The 26,106-nt window shown below is 42.0% G+C and overlaps 1 protein-coding gene across 1 annotated transcript in view; it reads left to right on the top strand.

The window, feature by feature from the left end:
• The window catches only part of LOC143287466 (neprilysin-1-like), a 165,828-nt gene extending 141,717 nt beyond the window's left edge, over positions 1-24,111 (top strand). Inside the window, exons 14-24 of the mRNA XM_076595468.1 lie at positions 1,470-1,568; positions 3,203-3,280; positions 3,896-3,999; positions 6,115-6,173; positions 7,779-7,830; positions 10,230-10,297; positions 10,609-10,739; positions 12,525-12,590; positions 13,236-13,337; positions 15,629-15,705; positions 19,385-24,111. Of these exons, the coding sequence (XP_076451583.1) occupies positions 1,470-1,568; positions 3,203-3,280; positions 3,896-3,999; positions 6,115-6,173; positions 7,779-7,830; positions 10,230-10,297; positions 10,609-10,739; positions 12,525-12,590; positions 13,236-13,337; positions 15,629-15,705; positions 19,385-19,484 (936 nt within the window). The 3' untranslated portion in view covers positions 19,485-24,111. The remainder of the gene's footprint in view (positions 1-1,469; positions 1,569-3,202; positions 3,281-3,895; positions 4,000-6,114; positions 6,174-7,778; positions 7,831-10,229; positions 10,298-10,608; positions 10,740-12,524; positions 12,591-13,235; positions 13,338-15,628; positions 15,706-19,384) is intronic.
• The last annotated feature ends 1,995 nt before the right edge of the window (positions 24,112-26,106 follow it).

The following is a 26,106-nucleotide window of genomic DNA, read 5'->3' as shown; positions in this document are numbered from 1 at the left end:
CCTTGTTTCATATCATGATCCATACCACCATTCAGTCTTCGTCAATCACGATGCAGTGGTTGTCATGGCGAGAGGAACAAGTGTGTGGAGTCAAGTTCAAGGTGAAAGTCCAAGGGGGAAAGGTAGAAATGGCGTAGAGCTTGGAGTTTTCAACCACTGTTCATCAAACGTGGTGTGGTTTGTCTGTCGGGATCGACGAGGACCATCTAGTCATCCTGGAGGTGGGTGGGTTGGGCTCTGTGGGTGCGCAGATGACTGGTCAGGCCAATCCGCGCCCGGAAGGTTCTGACGCAGTGTGGACAGGGGGATGGTGGCGGCTGTCGGGGACTTGCTGGCACTGCTTTTCCTGGCCTGTCTGCGTTGTTCTGCTGCAGCGATTCTGTTGGCCTCACAGGATTTGGCGCCTTTGTGGACAGCTGAACGCCACTTTGGTCTGTCCAAAGTACGGTGGTACGGTGATTTTTAAAGACAACATTTCTGGAAGTCAAGGTGATAGGTGAAAGGTCCAAGTCATGACACAGTGTGTGACTTCAGCTGGCCTGTTAGAAGATGATCCGCATTGCAGTGCCCATCAGCATGCGTGCTCTTCTCTCTCTGTCTGTCGCTCACTCTCTCTGTGTCGCTCTGTCTGTCTGTCTGTCTGTCTCTCAAAAGAAACTAAAGATGAATTGCATTTTCTTCTCTGTTGTCCATTTCTAAAATTTGTTAGAAACCAATATTTTGCCCCAAACTTTACCAAGAGCCCAAATATCTTCATAGTTGGATTAATAATGTCCTGTACTGTGCTGATAGATTAATAATGTCCTGTACAAATGCTGATACTGTTCGAAACTTAAGTCTGTATCTGTATAAAGTGTTTAGAATAAGAGAAATTTCAGTGGCATCATATTTGCTTGAAAAAAAAAGAAGAAGAAGACAGGATTGAATTTGCTAAATAAACCGTATTTGTATTCTTTCCCTTCACCCTCTCTCTCTCTCTCTCTCTCACACACACACACACACACACACACACACACACACACTGATAACCAGGAGGAATTTCTGGCCATCAGAAAGACAGAAAGGAAACCAAAAGACAGAAACACCACAGGCCTTTCCGAGTCAGTGATCCGTGTCAGTCGAGCTACACATATTACAGTCAAGACACCCCACCACAACACCACGACCCCAAATCACAGCTGACGGAGCGGCAATGGTTCATGGCTGTCTGGAGACTCGTTTGTCTTGATCGCTTGTTCCCCCGGGAGAAAAGGGCTAGAACAGCAGAAGGGAGTGTGTGGCAGGGTGAAAGTGTAGATGGATCAACTTCTCTGAAGGACTGCCGGTGGTAGATCTCTGCATCTGTGTGTGTGTGTGTTTGTGTGTGTGTGTGTGTGAGTGTGTGTGTGTGGCTGAGTCAGCATGTGCATGAGAGTATCCATATCAGCGCCAGCTTACCAGTCTGTCTGTTATGCTACTCTGTTTACTAGGCTCTGGAGATGATTCACAACATCAGAGAGGCCTTCTACGAACTGATCGAAGAAGCTGACTGGATGGATGAGCCCACAAGGATTGTTGCTCGTGAGAAGGTAAGAGATTTTTGACTCACTTGTGTAAACAAAGTGAGTCTATGTTTTAACCCGGTGTTCGGTTGTCTGTGTGTGTGTGTGTGTGTGTGTGTGTGTGTGTGTGTGTGTGTGTGTCCGTGTGTCTGTGTGTCCGTGGTAAACTTTAACATTGACATTTTCTCTGCAAATACTTTGTCAGTTGACACCAAATTTGGCATACAAATAGGAAAAATTCAGTTCTTTCCAGTCATCTTGTTTAAAACAATATTGCACCTCTGGGATGGGCACAAAAAAATAAAATAAGAAGCCTAATTATATGCAAACTGCATTTACTGTTATATTTATATTTTTTGTATTCTCTAAACTTGGCACTTTGACCTCTTATTCTGACCCAACAACAAGAGGAGTCATTATTATAATTTTTTGTTCAAACAGAAACTTCTTTTGCTAAGCATGGAATTTTTATTTTTTTATTTTGCAAACGTTTTGGTGCAGATAGTAAAAAAGGGAAATTACTCTGTAATTAATGCTAGGGAACTTAATTTATCACAAGTGAGTCTTGAAGGCCTTGCCTGTCTTGTTATTCTTCTTTTTGTATCTTAAATTTACTGACATTTCTTATATATGACCTTAAATGTACGTTTCGCATTTCCTTGCTGCTTTGCTGCCACGTGTTGGGTCAGAGTTATCTGTTTGCGTTGACTTTCGTATCTTCAGTTCTGGCAGAAGGTATTGATGGTTATATTGGATAGTTAGTTTTTGTATCGCAGGTTGTGGATGCATAAATCTATTGTCTTAGGTGTGTGGTGTTTGTCCTTCATATGAAACGCAAGAAAAGTGATTTTTATTCTTCTTTTTGTATCTTATGAAATTCTGTTAATCGTTGCAGTCTTTATATTGTATGCAGGGTTTTTGCGCATTGACTACAGAATTCGGTCTTCGCTGTGAATGCATGTGTCATCGTTCTGTTTAATTGGGTTTTGTGTGAGATGTTTGTGTCTCTGTGGCGTATCGTTTAATTATTTCAAATTTGACTCAGAAAAGTGGGGGACTTTTTGTGGATTGTAGTGGTGGTGTCATCAGTTCTGACTTCATGAATTCGCGGGTCTGTTGTGAAGGAGTGTTTTGTGTCTTCAGTAGTGGCTGTGTGAATCGGTGTTTTTATTGGGGGCACATGCTGGTTGCCAGTGTTTTGTGTCTTCAGTAGTGGCTGTGTGAATCAGTGTTTTTATTGGGGGCACATGCTGGTTGCCAGTGTTTTGTGTCTTCACTATTGGCTGTGTGAATCGGTGTTTTTATTGGGGGTACATGCTGGTTGCCAGTGTTTTGTGTCTTCAGTAGTGGCTGTGTGAATCGGTGTTTTTATTGGGGGCACATGCTGGTTGCCAGTGTTTTGTGTCTTATATCTGGATTTGAGAAACGAGAATCCGTGATTTGTAGGGAGGGGGGGGGGGGGTTAGAACAGAGAGGGAAGGTTTTTTTTTTACATTTTCAGTTGTGATTGCAAAAAATCAGTTGTTCCGGTTGTCTAGTCCGATTCTGTTGGGAATCGGATTCTCTGGAATATGTTTCAGTTCTGACGAGTGAATTACGCATCTCTCAGTCTTACTGTAGATCTTTCTGTACCGACCGATTGTTCTGTGCTATGGTTGCAGGCAGAGGCAGTGGTTGAAGACATTGGCTATCCTGACAGCATTTTGGATGACACTACACTCAACGAAGAATATGCTGATGTAAGTATTATATTGTGTGTGATAAGAAAGTGCAGTTGTGGTAGGGCTGAGTGTGTGTGTCCAGGGGAGAGTTTGTGTGTGTGTGTGTGTGTGTGTGTGTGTGTGTTTGACCACAATGTAAGATTGTGTGTGTACGTGTGTGTGTGTGTGTGTGTGTGTGTGTGTGTGTAGCACACTCGGAACGTGAGCATCCACGCGCGCAAATGTTGAGTATGTGTGAACATGTATTTGTGTGCGTGCAGTTGTGTTCATCCATGCGTGTGTGTGTGTTTTAAGGAAGGGGGGGGTGTTATGGTGTCCACCGTTCAGTGTGTATGCGCGAGCGTGCGGATGTGTGTGTGTGTGTGATTTATAACTGTTTATGAAACCTACATCAGTAAAAAAAAAACAAACAAACAAAAAAACTCTCACTCTGCCTATATATCTGTCTGTCTGTCTGTCTGTCTCTGTCTCTCTCTCTCTCTCTCTCTCTCTCTCTCTCTCTCTCTCTATATATATATATATATATACACCCAAATAAACAACCAAACAAAATACAGACAGCTGTGATTGTTATACCGAAACGACACTTGTCCCTGTAACGCTGAAACGAGGACATGATGGGTTGGGTTACAGGTGACATACTCCAGGGTGCGTTACTTTGAGAACGTACTGGCCAACCTCAGGCACATCACCATTGCCAACTTCAAACAGCTCAGGGAGCCTGTGGATCGCACCAAGTGAGTGGTACTCTGTACTTAGGAGGGAAAGGTATGTGTGTGTGAGGGAGATTTGAGGGTGCGGGAGGGTGAAAGTGTATTAACTCACTCAGTACGGCCAGTCCTCTCTTCTCCTCTACACAGACCCCTCGGATGTCCAGTGGGTGTCTCTATGACCCAACCTTTAGCTTCCGTCGTCAGAATTGTGGTATTCTTTGTCAACATTCACCTCTTCAGTGTAAGAGCCTTCCGCTTGTAATATTTTGATGGTTGTAATTGGGGTGAAACGCTGTTAACGTCGTCTCTTGCGCCGTTCGTATGGAGAGAGTTAATGTGTGTATATATGTCGAAAAGGGGGAGGAGTGTGTGTATGTGTGTGAGGTGAGGGTGAGAGTGTATTAATGTGTGTATATATGTCGGAAAGGGGGAGAAATGTGTGTATGTGTGTGAGGTGAGGGTGAGAGTGTATTAATGTGTGTATATATGTCGGAAAGGGGGAGGAGTGTGTGTATGTGTTTGAGGTGAGGGCGAGAGTGTATTAATGTGTGTATATATGTCGGAAAGGGGGAGAAGTGTGTGTATGTGTGTGTGAGGTGAGGGTGAGAGTGTATTAATGTGTGTATATATGTCGGAAAGGGGGAGGAGTGTGTGTATGTGTGTGAGGTGAGGGTGAGAGTGTATTAATGTGTGTATATATGTCGGAAAGGGGGAGAAGTGTGTGTATGTGTGTGTGAGGTGAGGGTGACAGTGTATTAATGTGTGTATATATGTCGGAAAGGGGGAGGAGTGTGTGTATGTGTGTGTGAGGTGAGGGCGAGAGTGTATTAATGTGTGTATATATGTCGGAAAGGGGGAGGAGTGTGTGTATGTGTGTGAGGTGAGGGTGAGAGTGTATTAATGTGTGTATATATGTCGGAAAGGGGGAGGAGTGTGTGTATGTGTGTGTGAGGTGAGGGTGAGAGTGTATTAATGTGTGTATATATGTCGGAAAGGGGGAGGAGTGTGTGTATGTGTGTGAGGTGAGGGTGAGAGTGTATTAATGTGTGTATATATGTCGGAAAGGGGGAGGAGTGTGTGTATGTGTGTGAGGTGAGGGTGAGAGTGTATTAATGTGTGTATATATGTCGGAAAGGGGGAGGAGTGTGTGTATGTGTGTGTGAGGTGAGGGTGAGAGTGTATTAATGTGTGTATATATGTCGGAAAGGGGGAGGAGTGTGTGTATGTGTGTGAGGTGAGGGTGAGAGTGTATTAATGTGTGTATATATGTCGGAAAGGGGGAGGAGTGTGTGTATGTGTGTGAGGTGAGTGTGAGAGTGTATTAATGTGTGTATATATGTCGGAAAGGGGGAGGAGTGTGTGTATGTGTGTGTGAGGTGAGGGTGAGAGTGTATTAATGTGTGTATATATGTCGGAAAGGGGGAGAAATGTGTGTATGTGTGTGAGGTGAGGGTGAAAGTGTATTTATGTGTGTATATATGTCGGAAAGGGGGAGAAGTGTGTGTGTGTGTGTGTGTGTGTGTATGTGTGTGAGGTGAGGGTGAGAGTGTATTTATGTGTGTACGTGTCTGTAAGGGAGAGAGATGCATGTTTGAAGACTGTATGTGTGTATGTGTGTGTTTCTTTCTCCCTCACTCTGTCTCTCTTTCTCTCTCAACAGTTTTTGCTTCACGAGATGGTGGAGAAGGCGGGTGCAAGCAGAGTGAGAGGAATGAAGGGGGTGTATAGGGTGATAAATGCACTGGTGTGTGTGTGTGTGTGTGTGTGTGTGTGTGTGCGTGCGTGCGCCTGTGTGGTTTGCCTTTCAGTTTGCTTGCCACAGTTCAGCACCCCCTTTTTTTTTGTCAGCAAGTGCATTTATTTGACTATCAAGATGGGTTTTTTTTTATACAGAATTTTGCCAGGGACATCCCTTTTGTGGTAATAAATTCTTTAACTTATTCTACATGTATGTTGCTCACGGGACACCGGTTTATTGTATCATCCAAAAGACTAGCACCCACACCACCACACGTGGTCCAGTAGAAAGAGGGTGGGGAGGTTAAAGATCCCAGTCTTTATTCCATGTATGTATGTGTGTGTAAATAAACAATGATAGCAGAATGAGTGGTGCATGATACTTTTGTTCCCAAACTGCAGATGGTCCACGTTCCCTGCCGTTGTCAATGCTTTCTACAGCTCCACGAAAAATCAGATCAGTGAGTGAATTTGTGCTGACAGAAATTCTGTGTTGTCTTGTCATTTTCTGCTCTCTCTCTCTCGCTCTCTCTCGCTCTCTCTCTCTCTCTCTCTCTCTCTCTCTCTTTACGATCTGTTTTGACAAGGTTTAGATTCGGTATTTCAGAAATTAATGCTCGTTCTTATCGCTATAAATATAAAAAAAGATTCTGATCTGCTGTGTCCAGTGTGTAAAGGTTCAGTTGAAGATGAAGTCCACTTTGTTTTGGTGTGCCCTGTGCTGAATGATTTTCGTGTGAAGTTCATACCAAAGAAATATTATGCAGAGCCATGCTTGTTCCGTCTGGGTCTACTGATGGCATCTAATAATGAAAGCATTATTCGAAATTTAGCATTGTATCTTCATAAAGCATTTCAGTTAAGAGAGACAATTCTGTCTTAATCTTTGTGTGGTGTATGTGGTGTGTTTATTTTCGAAGGACTTGTCGTGCTTGTTTAATTCTTGTTTTGATTATACAGTTATGTTTTTGCCCCTCTTCATATGGGGGCTAAGGCCTTGAATGAATAAAATATCTGAATCTGAATCTGAATCTGAATCTCTCTCTCCTGCCCCTCCCTCTTCTCTTTTCTCTCTCGCTGTGTCACTGTCCCCTTCTCTGTTTTGCTGTTCTCTCTATGACCGCCATTTTCTTTTCTTTCCATGAAATAAAAAAAGATCGATGATATGTGTGTGCCTTTGACAAATATTGTCATCTAGGGATCCTTTGTGTGTGTGTGTGTGTGTGTGTGAGTGTGCGTGTGTTTGATTTGGTCTCTGTGTGTGTGTGTATGTGTGTGCCTGCTCCAAACACCTCGTCAACATATTCTTATTTTTAGTCTGTTTCGCTCCATTCTTCTTCTTCTTCCTTCTTCTTCTTCCTTCTTCTTCTTCCTTCTTCTTCTTCCTTCTTCCTCCTCCTCCTTCTTCTTCTTCCTTCTTCTTCTTCCTTCTTCTTCTTCCTTCTTCTTCTTCCTTCTTCTTTTTCCTTCTTCCTTCTTCTTCTTCTTCTTCTTCTTCTTCTTCTTCTTCTTCTTCTTCCTTCCTCTTCTTCTTCTTCCTTCTTCTTCTTCTTCTTCCTTCTTCTTCTTCTTCCTTCCTTCTTCTTCCTTCCTCTCTTTCCTTCGTTTCCTTCCTACTGACTCTCCTTCTTTGTTGTCCTGTTTCGCGCATTCACTTTTCTACGCTTTTCCTTTTTTTTTTTTTACTTCTTCTTCCTTCTTCTTCTTCTTCCTCCTCCTTCTTCCTTCTTCTTCTTCTTCCTCCTTCTTCTTCCTTCTTTTTTTCTTCCTTCCTCTTCCTTCTTCTTCCTCTTCCTTCTTCTTCCGTCTTCCTTCTTCTTCTTCCTTCTTCTTCCTTCTTCTTCTTCTTCCTTCTTCTTCTTCCTTCTTCTTCTTCTTCTTCCTTCTTCTTCTTCTTCTTCCTTCTTCTTCTTCTTCTTCCTTCTTCTTCTTCTTCCTTCTTCTTCTTCTTCTTCCTTCCTTCTCCTCCTCCTCCTCCTCCTCCTCCTTCCCCTTCAGTTTCCCTCTCCTGAACTGAACTGTACACTGGCACACATGAAAATAACACGGCCGTGTTGTTGTTCCAGTGTTTCCGGCAGCCATCCTGCAACCTCCTTTCTACAGCAAAGATTATCCCAAGTAAGTTGTTTTTTTTACACCAACTAAAAAAAAAAAAAAAAAAATTGTCATCAGTGTTGTGGAAAAGTGACAAATTCTGAAGAGAAGTTTGCTTTAAGTTCAGTTGTGGCAGGTCCACTTCCTTTGCGTTAGCTGTGCTTGACTATGTATGTATACATATGTATGTGTACATAACTACATGCATGTATATGAATGTGAATTGTGTGTGCGTGCGTTTATGTAAGTTTGTACCTGCCTATGTGTGCGTATGTGTTAGGGTAGCTGTTAGATACACATGTATTGTTAAAATGTATGTATGCAGTGTGTGTGTGTGTGTGTGTGTGTGTGTGTATGTATGTGTGTGTGTAGTCATATTTTGGTGTGTGTATGTAACATAGATGTAATGTTTTATGTTAACAAAGCATTTTTGTAAAGCACCTAGAGCAGATTTCTGGATAGTGTGCTATATAAGTATCCATTATTATTATTATTATTATTATTATTCTTGTTCGTCTGTCTGTTTCTGTCGTACTTTCTTTCGGGGATATTGAGTGTGTGTGCGTGTGTATATATATATATGTGTGTGTGCGTGTGTATGTTGTTCCTTTTACTCTGTTTGATTGCGTTGTTGTTGTTTTTCATTTTGTTGTATTGATTTTATGTTATTTGTAAGTTTCACTCAACATGAACACAAGTTTTGCAAACATAGTTATTTAATATGTCATTCAGACAAAATCATACCATAGTAAATGCACACTGTCAAGCCACCCTTAGCGCAAGTTTATTATTTAACACGTCAATCAAATCATACCACAGTGATAAGAAACTCTAGGGAGAGCTGAACTGTACAAGGTCTTCAGAGATGTGTTTCGGCCCTTAACTCCTTATACTGTGAGGGGGGCCGGGCCGCACCCAGGTCATGACTCCGTGATACCCTTGTATTGCCGCCTTTTTTGACTCACTTGTGTAAACAAAGTGAGTCTATGTTTTAACCCGGTGTTCGGTTATCTGTGTGTGTGTGTCCGTGTGTCCGTGGTAAACTTTAACATTGCCATTTTCTCTGCACATACTTTGTCAGTTGACACCAAATTTGGCATAAAAATAGGAAAACTTCAGTTCTTTCCAGTCATCTTGTTTAAAACAATATTGCACCTCTGGGATGGGCACCAAAAAAAAAAAAATTAAAAGCCTAATTATATGCAAACTGCATTTACTGTTATATTTATATTTTTTGTATTCTCTAAACTTGGCACTTTGACCTCTTATTCTGACACAACAACAAGAGGAGTCATTATTATCATTTTTTGTTCAAACAGGAACTTCTTTTGCTAAGCATGGAAGTTTTATTTATTTTGCAAACGTTTTGGTGCAGATAGTAAAAAAAGGGAAATTACTCTGTAATTAATGCTAGGGGACTTAATTTGCTTTAAACTGATCTTTCTCATCTTAAACATTACATTTTGAAATTATACTCAATACATAAAAAGCTTGGATTTTAAAAAAAAGTGTATCACAAGTGAGTCTTGAAGGCCTTGCCTCTCTTGTTTTTCCTGGTCCTCAGCAGGTTCGAACCCGCACTTGCAGGGTGGTCGCCACTTCAGCACTGAGTCACTTTTTTTCTGGCAGATGTTTTTTAACCACTGAGCTATCGTACGCCTAGATTGAGTATTTCCTCCTCGACCAGATCCAGCTGGAACTCTTTTCTGCTGCTTCTGCCATTGCCTGTCTCTGCCAGAAAGCAACAGCAAGTTTATTATTAACCCGTCATTCAAATCACGCCAGAGTAAATGTACACTGTCAAACAGGCATTAGCGCAAGTATATAAACACATAAACATTTTTTTTTATGTATATCATACTTATTTATTTATTTATTTGTTTATTTATGTAAGCTTATCTATTATTTATTCACCTTTTTTTTTCTCAAGGCCTGACTAAGCGCGTTGGGTTACGCTGCTGGTCAGGCATCTGCTTGGCAGATGTGGTGTAGCGTATATGGATTTGTCCGAACGCAGTGACACCTCCTTGAGCTACTGAAACTGAAACTAACTCGAAATTCAAATCATACCACAGTAAACGTACACTGTTAAACAGGCATTAGCGCAAGTTTGTAAACATAGTTATGTAACACGTCATTGAGACAGAGTCATACCCAAGTTAATGTACAATGTCAAGCAGACTGGTGGATAAGTGTGCTTAAGAAACATCGGAACGCTTTCCCTTCTGCTGTACTGTTTACCATACTGTAAGTGTTCTCGATATTACACTGTTGAAGGTAGGATATATATATATATATATATATATATATATATATATATATATATATATATATATATATATATATATATATGAATATATGTATTGTGTAATATGTTAACGCTAGGATGTATCTTATGGTGCCATTCGTCTTCTCACACCCAGGTCGCTCAACTACGGTGGCATCGGAATGGTTATTGGGCATGAGATCACCCATGGGTTTGACGACAAAGGTAATCACAGATTCTCTCTCTCTCTCTCTCTCTCTCTCTCTCTCTCTCTCTCTCACGTTAGAATTAGATAGAGAGAAAGTGTGTGTGTGTGTGTGTGTGTGTGTGTGTGTGTGTGTGTGTCTATGGAGTGTGCGCGTGCGCGCACAAACATAGGTTGCAGAAGGGAAATCGAGTTTTTAATTATACCGTGTATTCACGCGCACTTACGTTCGAATGCTTCTGTAAATGCGAACGTGAGTTCCGCGCGCATGTGAGTGTGCACATGTTTCTGTGTATGACCTTCTTTGCGTGTTCGTGTTGCACGTGTTCAGGTCGGCAGTTCGACAAGGACGGGAACCTGATCCAGTGGTGGGATGACCACGTCATCAAGCGCTTCAAGGAGCGGGCCCAGTGCATCATTGACCAGTACAGCAACTACACCGTCAAGGAGGTCAACGCGCAGGTAGGCAGGGCCGCCTTCGCTGAGGGTGCTGATGGTAGTAGTTTTGTTGTCGGGTATTGTCATCTGAGATTATGTATGTGTGTGTCGGGTATTATTGTGCTCTGATATATATCGAGGTACATAGATATATATGTGTTTGTGTGTGTGTGTGTTGGGTATCCTCTCAGATGAACACATACACACACACACATATGTAGATATGTATATATAATTTCATTATATATATACATAGAGAGAGAGATGTATGTATGTATGTATATACAATGATACTGTTACAGTTCGATAGTGTTGTGGTTCTCTGGTTGTTGTAGTTGGTGTCTGTGTGTGTGTGAGCTATACTGAACACACTTGCTATGAAGAGACTTAGGTGGACGTGGAGCGCTGATTGAAATGAAGACGAGTTGGCTCTGATTTCTCTTAGAATCACATCCACACAGAGAAAGGTTGTCTTGGATGCAAGTTTATCTTCACTTCCAGCGGAATATTCCCAATTTCTGTCTTCACACGGCCGTTAAAATGTTGTTTTTTTTCAAATGGAGACGTGGCCTTCAGCGCATTTCAAACTGGAATTCGCTTTCCTCTCAAAAGGACCTAAAGTATTCCTTTCGTTGATATTGAAACCGATTTTTTTCTGGAATTACGACAACACATGTGTCACAACGCACGGAATAAATAAAAACCTGAAGGCTTTGTGGAACTTTCAGAAGCTTCTAGAACTGTTGCATATAACCAGTTTTGAGCACATACGTCAACAACGAAATTATCGTCACATACACTTTTATAAAAGTTATAAGAAAAAAATATAAAACATACATCTTTAAACCTAAAACCACAGTGCTTCGACGACGGAAAACTGTTTTGATTGCTCACAGAATCTCTTTTCTTTGAAATATAAGGGCAAGGGCGCGGGGTGTGATATATATGTATAATACACATCTTTTAACTAAACCACAGTGCTTCGACGACGAAAATTGTTTTAATTGCTCACTGATTTTTGTGTGTGTGTGTGTGTTTGAAGATTTAGGGGGTGGGTGTGAATGTGTATGGTTGTTAATGTTTACTGGGGAAAGAGGGTGGAATTTTGTGTGTAGTGAAGAGGGAGATATGTTCGAGGTTCTGACGGGCGCAATAGCCGAATGGTTAAAGCGTTGGACTTTCAATCTGAGGGTCCCGGGTTCGAATCTCGGTGACGGCGCCTGGTGGGTAAAGGGTGGAGATTTTTACGATCTCCCAGGTCAACATATGTGCAGACCTGCTAGTGCCTGAACCCCCTTCGTGTGTATACGCAAGCAAAAGATCAAATACGCACGTTAAAGATCCTGCAATCCATGTCAGCGTTCGGTGGGTTATGGAAACAAGAACATACCCAGCATGCACACCCCCGAAAGCGGAGTATGGCTGCCTACATGGCGGGGAAAAAACGGTCATACACGTAAAAGCCCACTCGTGTATATACGAGTGAACGTGGGAATTGCAGCATGCAGCCCATGAACAAAGAAGAAGAAGTTCGAGGTTCTGATGGGGATTTGAGGTGGCTTTTGGTAATTTTTTTGTTTTTTTTCTTTCCCATCCTTTCTTTTGGTGTGTCCCTTCCTCCAGAATACCTTACTTCCGGTATTATCTCATTCACATCCGGTGCCCTTTTGGTGAGTCCCTTCCTCCAGAATACCTTACTTCCGGTATTATCTCATTCACATCCGGTGCCCTTTTGGTGTGTCCCTTCCTCCAGAATACCTTACTTCCGGTATTATCTCATTCACATCCGGTGCCCTGTGCCCTGTGCAGGTGAACGGCATCCAGACGCAAGGAGAAAACATTGCAGACAACGGAGGAATCAAGGAAGCTTACAGGGTAAGGTGTTTTTTCATTTGGGAATTGGAGTGAGTTTCAGTTTCAGTAGCTCAAGGAGGCGTCTCTGCGTTCGGACAAATCCATATACGCTACACCACATCTGCCTAACCAGCAGCGTAACCCAACGTGCTTAGTCAGGCCTTGAGAAAGAGAAAAAAAAAAGAAAAAAAAGAAAGGTGAATAAATAATAGATAAGCTTACATAAATAAATAAATAATAATTATGATATAAAAAAGGTAGTAGTAATAATAATAATAAAATAATAATAATAAATAAATAAATAAATAAGACCACAATGATGATAAATAAGCGAAAACTGGAGTGAACACTGTTTAACTCACTCAGTACGGCCAGTCCTCTCTTCTCCTCTACACAGACCCCTCGGATGTCCAGTGGGTGTCTGAATGACCCAACCTTTAGCTTCCGTCGTAAGAATTGTGGTATTCTTTGTTAACATTCACCTCTTCAGTATAAGAGCCTTCCGCTTGCAATATTTTGATGGTGGTAACTGGGGTGAAACGATGTTAACGTTGTCTCTTTCGCCGTTCGTATGGAGAGAGTTAAACATGTTAGTCATGTGTAAGAGGGAAATGTTCTTGTCACCACACAGACGGTACTGATGGTGACGGTGCTCACGTGTTGCAGGCCTACCGGAGGTGGGTGCAGGACAGGGGCGAGGAAGAACCCAGGCTGCCTGGCATGCTCAGCTACACACACGATCAGCTTTTCTTTATCAACTTCGCTCAGGTGGGTTCCTGGAAAAAAAAGGAAAACTGTAGATTTAAATCTGTCATAAAGGATAGGTTATAATGAGGTGTTTTTGAATTTTTTCTGACAGTGAGAATCATTTGTTATGTATAACACAATTCTGATCATTGTAGATTTTTTTTTAAATTGCATGATTATATTGATTCGTTCTGGACAGTGTGTGAGACCAAGAGAGAGTAGGTATACTTGAAAAATTAGTGGTGTTGTTAGTTTCCTCGAGAGAAAGACCACATCCAAACTTCTCCCAGAGCTACCTGTGAAGGATTCTGACGGCATGATAAAGAAAACAGGGTCAAGGAATATGCTGCAGAAAGGAAGGAATATAACTGTAGCTGATAAATCAGTAATTAATCTCAGATACCACAAATTCTTCCAGACGCTGGAGAATGCTAGGGAGGCCAAAATGCATAAACAGCCTGAGAGGGACGTTTAGCTGTTTCATGACCCAAGGCAAACGTGCACAGACGGAGGGAAAATATCAGTGTTCTGTGTGGTAGTCCTTACTGTTTAGTCGTTTTGAAAATGATTTGGCAAAGTGCTTTGATGGGTTTTTTTTAGGGGGAATAATCAATTCTAACCCTTCAGAGACAGCTTACATACAGTGCACATATGCACACACACATGCACACGTACTCACGCATCCACACACGTACACATACGCATACAAACGCAAGCAAGCGACACACATACACACACACACAGACCCGTCTAAAATCACTGTAGTCAACAAACGTTGAATTAATTACCAACACACACACACACACACACACACACACACACACACACACACACACACACACACACACACTTGCAAGTTCATTCACCCTTGCGATTCCATTCCACGCAATTGTTATGACCTATATACCCAAAAGTACACATCTTATCATTTTTTGCACGATTTTAATTTTGTTATGAAAACCCTTCGGTTACCCTTTATGGTCGGGTTGAAAGTATGATTGAATGTGATTTCACTCTGCCTGTACGAACACCCCATTGACCATTGCCACATGGAACGTGCGTACGCTTCTGGACAGAGGCGACTCGGACAGACCACAGAAACGCACAGCACTCATTGCGAGTGAACTAGCCAGGTACAACATCGACATCGCTGCCTTAAGTGAGACCAGACTGGCAGAAGAAGGCGAACTCTGTGAGCGAGGCGCAGGCTACATCTTCTTTTGGAGTGGTCGCGGACCTGAAGAGAGACGTGAGGCTGGAGTTGGCTAATGACTGCGCTCTCAACGCTGCCTCCGAAGCTGACATGCAACACAGCGTCGACAAGTTCTCTGCTGTCTGTGACAACTTTGGCCTCACAATCAGTACAAAGAAGACTGAGGTGATGCACCAGCCAGCTCCAGGAAAGCCTTACGTTGAACCAAACATCGTCATCAACGGGCAACGACTGAATGCGGTGGACAAGTTCACATACCTGGGCAGTACACTCTCTCGCACAGTTGTCATCGACGACGAGGTGAATGCCAGATTCGCCAAAGCCAGCGCTGCCTTCGGCAGACTCCATAAGAACGTTTGGAACAGGAGAGGCATCACCCTGGAGACGAAGCTCAAAGTATACAAGGCCATAGTTCTCACCACACTGCTCTATGGATGTGAATCATGGACGGTCTACAAACGCAAAGCCAAAAAGCTGAACCACTTCCACACCACCAGCCTCAGAAAACTTCTCGGTATAAAGTGACAAGAGAAGATCCCTGACACAGAGGTGCTCACTCGTGCAAACTTGCCCAGCATCTACACCATCTTGATGCAGGCCCAGCTACGCTGGGCAGGCCATGTAGTTCGCATGCCAGACCACCGGCTCCCCAAGAAACTGCTGTACGGCGAACTCCAACATGGCAAGCGCTCCCATGGAGGCCAAAAGAAGCGCTTCAAAGACACTCTGAAAGCTTCTCTGAAGGCCTTCAACATCAGCCACGACACATGGGAGCTGAATGCAATGGACAGACCAAAGTGGCGTTCAGCTGTCCACAAACTGAAGGCGCCAAATCCTGTGAGGCCAACAGAATCGCTGCAGCAGAGCAACGCAGACAGGCCAGGAAAAGCAGTGCCAGCAAGTCCACGACAGCCGCCACCATCCCCTGTCCACACTGCGTCAGAACCTTCCGGGCGCGGATTGGCCTGACCAGTCATCTGCGCACCCACAGAGCCCAACCCACCCACCCCCAGGATGACTAGATGGTCCTCGTCGATCCCGACGGACGAACCACACGAACACACACAGCTGCAGTATGATGTTTGATTTGCTTTTGCAGGTGTGGTGTGGCGCCATGCGGCCTGAAGCAGCCATCAACAGAATACGCACCAGCGTTCACTCTCCAGGTCGCTACAGGTGAGAGAAAAAAAAAGAAGAAGAAAAAACCCATCTGTTTTTAATCCACGGAAGAGACAAAACAATAATTGCATTTATGTCGTATGTAGTGGTTGGTCTTTGATAGAGAGAGATAGAGAGTACCCCAAGTTGAAGAGAGATTATGAGCAAGCATGAAAGAGAGAGACTCAGAGAGGCTTCAGCGTTTCTTATTGTTGAAGTGATTATGCGCATTTAGACAAAGGGAATGAAAATGTTCCCATTTGAGTTAGCATTATTGATGGGCGCAACAGCTGAGTGGTCTTTCAATCAGAGAGTCTGTGATTCGAACCGCGGTCACGGCACATGGCGTGTGAAGGGTGGAGATTTTTTCCCATCTTCCAGGTCAGCAGACGTGCAGACCAGTTAGTGCCTGAACCCTCTTCGTGTGTATACGCACAGAAGATCAGATAAACACGTTAAAAATCCCGTTGTCAGTGATGGGTGGATTATAGAAATAAAAACATATCCGACATACACCTCCTCTCTCCCCCGAAAACGGGGTAGGAATGCCCACATGGTAGGTGCAGAAAACGGTAATATGCGTAAAAGCATACTCATATATGCGAGTGAACGTGGGAGAAGAAGTAGTTAGCAGTTTCAGTTTTCAGTTTCAGTAGCTCAAGGAGGCGTCACTGCGTTCGGACAAATCCATATACGCTACACCACATCTGCCAAGCAGATGCCTGACCAGCAGCGTAACCCAACGCGCTTAGTCAGGCCTTGAGAAAAAAAAGGTGAATAAATAATAGAGAAGCGTACATAAATAAGCAAATAATAAATAAATAAATAAATAAATAAATAAATAAATAATTACAATATAAAAAGGTAGTAGTAACAATAATGATAATAATAATAATAAATAAATAAGACAACAATGATGATAAATAAGCGAATAAATGTGAAACATGAAGACACACATACACCCACACATGCATTACAGATATGCACCAAACATGCAGTTTCACAGATATGAAAGCACAGTCAAATACACATAAACGTACATGAGCCCCAAAACACACACACACACACACACACACACACACACACACACATTACCCTACACCTCCTCTACCCCCTCCTCCACACACTCATTTCTAGGCTACGTATCGCAGCATTGTTGACATAGTGAAACACGGGAAGGGTCTGTCAGAACAACAAATGCTGACCAACAACGAGGTGAAATGGACTGGGAGAGACTGTACGGGTGTGAAAAAGGGAAGGAAGGAGAGAGCAGTTTACTGTAGGGAAAAACTTTACCCCCATGAACCATATTTTACACAACAAAGGGTATGACTGTCGTTTTGTTCATTTTATTATCACTGTCAGCCATCAGACATGTTGGTGGGTTTTTTTTCGAAAATCCTGGTTCTAACCAGTGTTTCCAAGATCAACAATATTTGGGCGAGGGGGGAGAGGTGCCGGGGAGGGGGGGGGGGGGGGGTTAGCAGAGAAAAAGGTTTCCATACGCTAAGGGTGCATGAATTAACAAAGTCCAGTGTTTGCCCTGAACACGTTTCCAACACAGTTACACAATCACATCGCTCCATTGTTCAAAATTAATCATAGCAACAGTAATTTAGAGAGATTATTGTTAGTATGCAAATACGAAAATTGTGTTACGAGTATGATACAAACATTTGCTAAACAATTCGACGAAACAGATGACATTTGTAAGATTACCTTCATAAGCTGACACGTAAGGATGATAATTTCTGTTCGTAATATTACTTACGTAGCAACATGAACTTACTTACCCACGGGAAATAAAGCCTCCCACTCCTAAATCACCATAGCTGAAAAACTAATATTAAAAGCAAAGGTTAAACGTATTGCTTATTCACTATTCTGTAACCTTCTGTTTCTTATAGTGATACGCTTTATTCACAAAACCATCCTGCCTACATGAAGTAAAGGAATTCAACATGCACACCTGTGCATGTCCCTTTATAGCCTTGGAAGACTTACAAATCTTTAGAAGTGGCCTTTTAGGGGTGTGAGCTTCATATTCACACACTGATAAATATATATTACATTTGCCATCAAATTTGAGCCAGTATCAGCTACGAACTGTTTATTTCCATACATATGTTTTGTAGTGCCATTCTTTCTTGATATATTTTTTGAATTCAGGCACAAACTGGGTTGTTGTTGTTTTGTTGTGTGTGTATGTGCTTGTTTGTTTGTGTGTGTGTGTGTGTGTGTGTGTGTGTGTGTGTGTTTGTTTGTTTTAGTTTTTTTTTTGTTGGTAACAATGTAAACATATATATCATTACGCATTTATCACTTGCATGTATAAAGAAAGCGAGTCTTTGTAATTGCCTGGTCATGCTTGTCCATGTGTCCATCTGTCTGTGTGTCGTTATTTTGGTGTGTGAGCGCACGCATATGTATGAGTGTGTTTAACGTTTACATTTTCTCGTCCTCTCCGAGTGGTACTGGAGCCAGTCTAAGTAAAACGGTGTTCTGAAAAAGACTTTTCCAGTCATCTCCTCAAACAGCAGTGTCAATCGCATGATAGGTCAAAAGTCAAAGTTATCAACTGCCAGAATTAAAAAAAAAGGCTTGATAGAGTTTATGTTTTAGCATTCAGTTTTCATCAAACTTTGCATAGTGGCTGGTCATGGTTAAAGCGTTATTCATGTTGAAATTCAAGGTCAAACGTTTAAGGTGACAACGTGGTATATGATACTGAAAGATAATGCTCGTATGTTCAAGAGAGATAAGGTCTTGCATAAAAATAAATATCCATCACTTTTGGAATACTGTTTGGTCATCATGAGACTTAAAAAAAAAGTCTTTTTTGGAGTCTACGTCTGGGGTTAGACTTTTAGGTCACAATATGATATGATTTGGACAGTTATGAAGTATGATGGAGCTTGGGTTTTTCATTAAATTTTTTCATCAAGCTTTGTACAGTTAGTGCTTACAACAAGAACATAAATGCTTTCAAGATACAAAGTTAGAGGTCAGTGTCTTAACAGATAGATAAAAGATATCCTGTGTGCAAGATCATCCGCTTTGCAGTGTACTTATTTTTCTTTTCCACTCTGCCGGTCTGTTTCCTCTTCTTCTTTGTTCGTGGGCTGCAACTCCCACGTTCACTCGTATGTACACGAGTGGGTTTTTACGTGCATGACCGTTTTTACCCCGCCATGTAGGCAGCCATACTCCGTTTTCGGGGGTGTGCATGCTGGGTATGTTCTTGTTTCCATAACGCACCGAACGCTGACATGGATTACAGGATCTTTAACGTGCGTATTTGATCTTCTGCATGCGTTTACACACGAAGGGGGTTCAGGCACTAAGCAGGTCTGCACATATGTTGACCTGGGAGATTGTAAAAATCTCCACCCTTTACCCACCAGGCGCCGTCACCGTGATTCGAACCCGGGACCCTCAGATTGAAAGTCCAACGCTTTAACCACTCGGCTATTGCGCCCGTCTGCCGGTCTGTTTAATTCAGAGGATATCACACGTGAGTCTCGAATACTTAGCCTCTCTTGCTTGTGATAGTATGTATGTGTGGAGACCTGTGAAGATGCTTCTGCCTGTCTGTTTAATTCAGAGGATATCACACGTGAGTCTCGAATACTTAGCCTCTCTTGCTTGTGACAGCATGTATGTGTGGAGACCTATGAAGATGCTGTTTTGTGTTCAGGGTAATCGGCACACTCCAGAACATGCGCAGTTTCTCAGAGGCCTTCCAATGCTCGGAACACTCTTATATGAACCCTTCAAAGAAATGCTCTGTCTGGTGAGCTGCAACCGCAACAACACACCCCTTTTGTCGTTGCTCTACGCCGATTGGATGCCTCCACGACAGGAAGGGCTGAGATTGGCTGGCTTTGTACACACTGAACGAGCGTCACTGGCATGGCAAGCTTCATTGACATCCTGGTCCTGAAGCCCACGGGTGGCGGAGTGAGAAGGCGATGGACTGCTGTCAGCTCTGACGTCACTTCCGGCTGCTGACAGGGCCGTCTGGGTCTTGGTCTCTGCACCCGAACGTCTACTTTCTATTCTGCTTGTACAAACATGCATCCGTAACAAACCATGACTGTTTTTGTTCATCGATCTGTTGTACTGATGGGCTCCATCATTCTCTCTCTCGTCGCTTTTTTTTTTTCTTTGGCATTGGTAGAATGTGTGGATTTTCTCAAAACAATATTGGTCTCTTCAATTCAATTCTTTACCAGTAAACCGATGACCCGTGTATATTCATCATGGTCAGAATTTTGTGATGGCATTTTACATGTCGGACTTTTCTTCTTCTTTTTATACTCTTTTTACACGCTTGGAAGTTAAGTGCTCCTGCAACTAATGCAGATCTGCATTTGACTTTCTTGTTAAGTGTGTCGTCTTTTAAACATGATTATATACGTTGAAATATTTAGAATATTTTTAATATCTCATGTTTTAACAAGAATCGAGACATTGTGTTTTATATTCAGAAACTACAAAGGATTTATAATCTCATAGTTTAGAACAAGATCTCAAGATTTTATCTTTTGAAACTAAGACGAAATAATGCTTTCACTTTCACTCCACAGCTGCACGCTTCAAGATTTAGTATTCCACGTGCAAACGTTTCATCGTCAGAAACACCAAAGGATCAGTGGAACGGGCAAAACAACTTCACCAGTGGATATAACACTGAGATCACTTACGTTAGCTTGCAGCATTAGTTAACTTTTCGCTTCACATATTTCTCCATTGTCAAAGTCTGTGGAGTGAAATTCCACTACTTTGACGTGGCTGCTTGTGAAACCTCAGAAAATATCAGGTTTTATACATATACTGTTGGCAGACAATCAGTAAGAGCTACGTTATTTCATTTGATTTAACATGTTATGCCCTCAGTTCATTCCCACACTTACAAGTCGATATACCAAAGTATTAGTTTCCATGTATTTTATCTTATAATAGTATGACATTAAATTAATCAGTACATTTTATCACGACCAACACTTTTTTTTGGGGGGTGGGGGTGGGGGGGGCTCAACAATTTCAGCAGGCTGAAAAATATTTAGTTATTTATCAGTTAGCAAGTCACAATTGAATTAACTGATGGAAAGGCCACTTTATTTTTTAATAATGTTCTGTGTATTGAGTTTTGTTCCTTTATTTTATCCTGTATATATTGGGAAAAATCATGTTTCATATTCATATTTTTATACAGACACGGCACTTTTTGTACAATGGTTGCATTGTGTTGAAGCATACCGACACATAAATGGCGTATCAGTTGACTATGGCTGTTTTTTTTACGTGCACGTTTACATTTCTTACTGCCCTTCGCGGATACTGTGTGAAGCCTGTAGATAAGGATTTGTATTTTCCTATTCAGGATTGTAGCCACGTACTGATTACGTCATGTACCGCATGAAAGTCATGACTGTTGTCTGTCAGTCTGAACATTTCTTTGTGTTTTTCTTTTGGGGAAAAAAGTGAGTCCTTGCAATGGTCTGAACTGGCCAGCTGTGGGTAAGTAACGTAAAAGGGCGGTGTTTGTTGTTTTGGGGGTGTGGGGGGTAGGGGGTGGGGGTGGGGGTTTCTGAACAGAATTGTGTATTTAGCTTTTCTATTTCACTTGATTGCGAATACTAAAGGACTTTCGTTTTGCTGAAAGAAATATGTCTGTCATCAGTCTTAGCTTTCTCAAGGTCAGACATGACCCTCTCTCTCTCTCCTTCTCTTTCTCTCTCTCTCTCTCCTTCTCTCTTTCTCTGTTTCTTTGTCTCCCTCTTCCTTTCCCTCAATTTCTTCCACTTCAGTTTTCTTATATGGAAAACTCGAACAAAGTTGTCATTATTTCTTCTCCTTTTTAATTTGGGATGCATTTTATAAAAAGATATGTTTAGAATGAAGGTTGTTTTTTCTTTAGGTTAAAAGGATGGTAAGGGTATTGTGACTGTACATGAAATCTGACTTTGGTCATGTGAATCAGAAATTGGTCATGTGAATCAGAAATTGGTCATGTGAATCAGAAATTCTGCTGTGGGACCAGGTAGCCTGATGTGTTTGATGACATCATCTTGACCCTGACAGTGAAAATATCGGACTGTGTGTTATTGAAGGACTTGCTGTTCGTGCGCTCTAAACATGTTTGACGTGTGTGCATGTGTGTGCGTTTTTTGTTTTGTTTTTGTTTTGTTTGCTGTTCATTTGTTTGTTTGTTTGGTGTCGTTGTGTACCGAAACTGGTCTTTTCTCAGCCATTTATGTTGTACATGCTGTTTTTTTGCTGCACTGAAAAGTAGCAGGCCTATGTGTATTGATGTTGACATTGGATAAACGGTAAACGGAAGTCGCTGCTCGGACGAAAGAAAAAAGTGAGGGAAAGAAGAAAGAAGATACAAGAGAAAAAAATAAAAGAGCTGTGGATTGTACATGGTGACATGGGGAACTCGAGCCATAGTTTTGTTGGTTGGTTTCTTCTCAGAACGAACCAGGTAAAAGTGGCGGAGTACTGAAATCGAAATGAAACAGTTGCACGTGAAATTGCTTGGGTGAACCTGTCTTCAGTTTCTGTTAATCTGTTTTCACCACCACCAAACACCATCTTTACTGGTGGCGAAAAGAAGTGCATGACAGCTACTGGAGATAAGTGAACTTCTGTCAACGGCTTTTGTTGAACATGAATACATTGTCAGGTGTTTTAAAGCGGGTTTTTTTTTGTAACTTACCTCCGAGGGCGGAATTTTGTTGGGATTTTGTCTGCTGGGGTTGTCAAGAATCATGTCCCGTCACACGTACTGGTGACTGCAGTTTGTTTCCACATCGTGCACACTAAACATGCCGTTCACAACGCTTTCAGGGCAGACTTCATTGGGAATGGGATTAAACCTAGCTTGACAACATGGTTAAACCACTCAAGATCAGTCGGGTTCGTGTTATAAATGTAATTGGTTGCAGCGTCACTTCCGAACATGGCTGGTGACTTAAGATTTGTACTTCAGGCCTGACACCCGAAGAAGCTGTCAGGTGTAACTGAAACTCTCTCTCTCTCTCTCTCTTTCTTTCTCTCTCTCTCTCTCTCTTATTTAACGATGGCCTCAAACGTCAAATCAAACATAGTTAAGAGACGAGGTTTCAAAGACTGAACTCTTGTTAATGGCGGTCACAAAAAAGGAGCCCAGTGAAGAAGGTCGGTACGAGGATGACGTGCAGACAAAGAGGGAACTCTCCTGACATTTCAGTTTATGTCCACCGGCAATTATCGAACCTCGACAGAATAGATGGATCAGTCGATTTTATTTCCCCAGTCCAGACAGCGAGGCTAGAGGTCGATACAGAGGACCCTTCAGAGATCAGGGTGTTCTGCCGTTCTGCCAGAAAACTGGAATCGTAAAGGTAGAGAGATCAAAGCACTGGACGATGAACGAATTCAGCAAATTTCAAAGAGAACACAGAGGTGGGGGTGGAGGTGGGGTGGGGGGGGGGGAGTTTGAGAGGTGAAGGAAATGAAACTGGAGGGGTAGAAGAAAAAAAAAAAAAAAAAACGGGGTGGGGGATACCCGGTCATCTGTCTTTCTGTTATCTCTCTGAACTTCCTGATAGCGGTGAAATTGTTATTTGTTTCTATATTGACTTTAAATATATAGACAATGGGGTGATCGAACTGAACGTACTACCGCTACTACAGAAAAACAACAACAACAAAAAACAAAACAAACTACGTCAGCTAATCGTAATAGCAATGATAATAATGATGATGATGATCATAGTAACAATATCTTTTTTTTAATGCGAAGTTAGTGATAAGAATAAGAAGAATGACAATAAAAAAAATTATGACAGTGAAACAAGAAACAACAGTTCATTGTGAAAACGGATGTTGTAAAGCAGATTAAAAAAAACTTAGCAGTTCAGTTGTTTGTTCGTTTGTTTGAACACAGTAACAAATTCAAGGAGAATGTATATGCCTATGAACTAAAACCCTAACCATGCGCAGTATCAAGAATTTTTTTTTTTTTTACCAGTGATAACCCAAGCAGTTTTGCAAACGAAGAAAGGGGTGTTCATTTCCAAGGGAATTTCTTTTGTCACTTTTGTGTACGTGTACACTGTGCTGTTGTGTGTGCGTTACTCGTTTTGTGCATTGCATGCCGCGGTACGGTGAAACAGTTGTGTTGTGTTTGTCGTTCAATCCTTTTGTATCAATGTAATGCACTTTTTATTACAACATTATACATATATTTTAAACAAAAACAATGTACGTTATCTTGACGGGTACAGAACTGAAGACAAAGAATGTTCACGTGTGTTACGGCTGTTCTCAGCCGTAAAAGACGGTTCTGTGGTTTTGTTTGTTCGTTTGTCTGGTTTTTTTTTTCATGTTCTGATTGTTAATACCCATTTCTCACTAAATACTTTTGTTATACTTTTCTTTGTGTTCCGGGTTGGTGTTTTGTTGTGAGATGTTTGCGTGCATATCAAGGTGTTTGTTGTGGGATGTTTGCGTGCATATGAAGGTGTTTGTTGTGGGATGTTTGCGTGCATATGAAGGTGTTTGTTGTGGGATGTTTGCGTGCATATGAAGGTGTTTGTTGTGGGATGTTTGCGTGCATATGAAGGTGTTTGTTGTGGCGCGTGCGCCTTTGCTTGTGTGTGTGAGTGTGGTGTGTGTGTGTGTGGTGTGTGTGTGTGTGTGTGGTGTGTGTGTGTGTGTGTGTGTGTGTGTGTGTGTGTGTGTGTGTGGTGAAGGATGGAGAGGCAAGAAAACGGATGGGTGACTTGAGAATATTGAACGCCCACGCACTGTGCCCTGATCCAAAGTACGCTCATGTGTACGCCCGTTCAGTTGGTGTACACGTGCGTGCAGACGATGCTGCATGCGTCCATAAACACATTGTACATATTATATTTGGTTTGCAGCATATTTATTCTTGATATGGCATAATATAAACATTCAAGCACACAACAACAGAACAAGTGGAAACTGTTACCCCCTAAAGAAATACTTTGTCTTATACGCACATGCAAATGGTAGGATGGGTTTTCTATGTTGTCAGAAATCAGCCCTTTGCTATACATGTTTCTTTGTTTTTTTTTTTTAAACAGAATAGAAGCGAATCCTGAATCAAGACTCAGAATGCTTCCCGTAATGTCCATCGTGTGGAAATGATTCCGGAAACGAAATGTAGGCCATTTATTTCTTTGAACTGCCTGTGTAGTGTAGAAAAAAAACGCAAACTATAACAAAAGAAAGGACACATAACAGTCACGCACGCACACACACACACGCACACACACACACACACACACACACACACACACACACTGTCTCTCTCTTTCACGCGTACAGACATGAATACACACGCGGGAATTAAGGCTCATAATATTTATTGAATACTGTGCGGTAAAAATGGTCTTCTTCCAGTGACTGACTTGAATGGTTCTTTCATTCATTCTTGAACGACTGTCTGTACATTGGAGGGAGAGAAACAAGTATTTCCCCTCACGCTTCCATTTTAAAGTAAGGAAACACTGAGAAAATAAGACCGTCGACAAATAAGACCGTGGAGTGATGGCCTAGAGGTAACGCGTCCGCGTTGGAAGCGAGAGAATCTGAGCGCGCTGGTTCGAATCACGGCTCAGCCGCCGATACTAATTTTCTCCCCCTCCACTAGACCTTGAGTGGTGGTTTGGACGCTAGTCATTCGGATGAGACGATAAACCGAGGTCCCGTATGCAGCATGCACTTAGCGCACGCAAAAGAACCCACGGAACAAAAGGGTTGTTCCTTGCAAAATTCTGTCGATAGGAAAAACAAATAAAACTGCACGCAGGAAAAAATACAAAAAAATGGGTGGCACTGTAGTGTAGCGACGCGCTCTCCCAGGGGAGAGCAGCCCGAATTTCACACAGAGAAATCTGTGGTGATAAAAAGAAATACAAACCAAAAAAATACCTTTGAAATTACGTACATGATCTTGCACGTTCGCAGCCAGAACACACACACACACACCAAGGATTTTTAACTGTCCTGAACATTTTCACGTTTCAAGTTGAAATCTTTTTTTTGTGAACCAACAAGACATTGGTTGTATCCAGAAAAAAAAATGACACAGGCTTGGGTCGATTTTGATAGGGGAAGAGAATGAGCGTATCACCGCCTGAGCCGTTTTCCAATATAACACGTGCAAAACGTGAGTTTTTCGTCGTTCCCACATGGCCTCGGCTGACAGTGAGCGATGTCGCTGTATGCTAACCGGTTGTGACAGCGAAGCCTGCTGAAGTGTATGGGGAATGGTCAAACTGGACAAAAAAAAGGAACAAATATTAATGAAATTGTAAGGATTCCATCTGCTGTGAAACGCAGTTTTGTTGTTTTTTCGGACGAAAGACAGAAAGATACCGGTAGGACGCATTCAACTTT

Source organism: Babylonia areolata, chromosome 11 (assembly GCF_041734735.1).
Source record: "Babylonia areolata isolate BAREFJ2019XMU chromosome 11, ASM4173473v1, whole genome shotgun sequence".
Lineage (NCBI taxonomy): Eukaryota > Metazoa > Mollusca > Gastropoda > Neogastropoda > Buccinidae > Babylonia > Babylonia areolata.
This window is presented reverse-complemented; position numbering and strand designations above follow the sequence as displayed.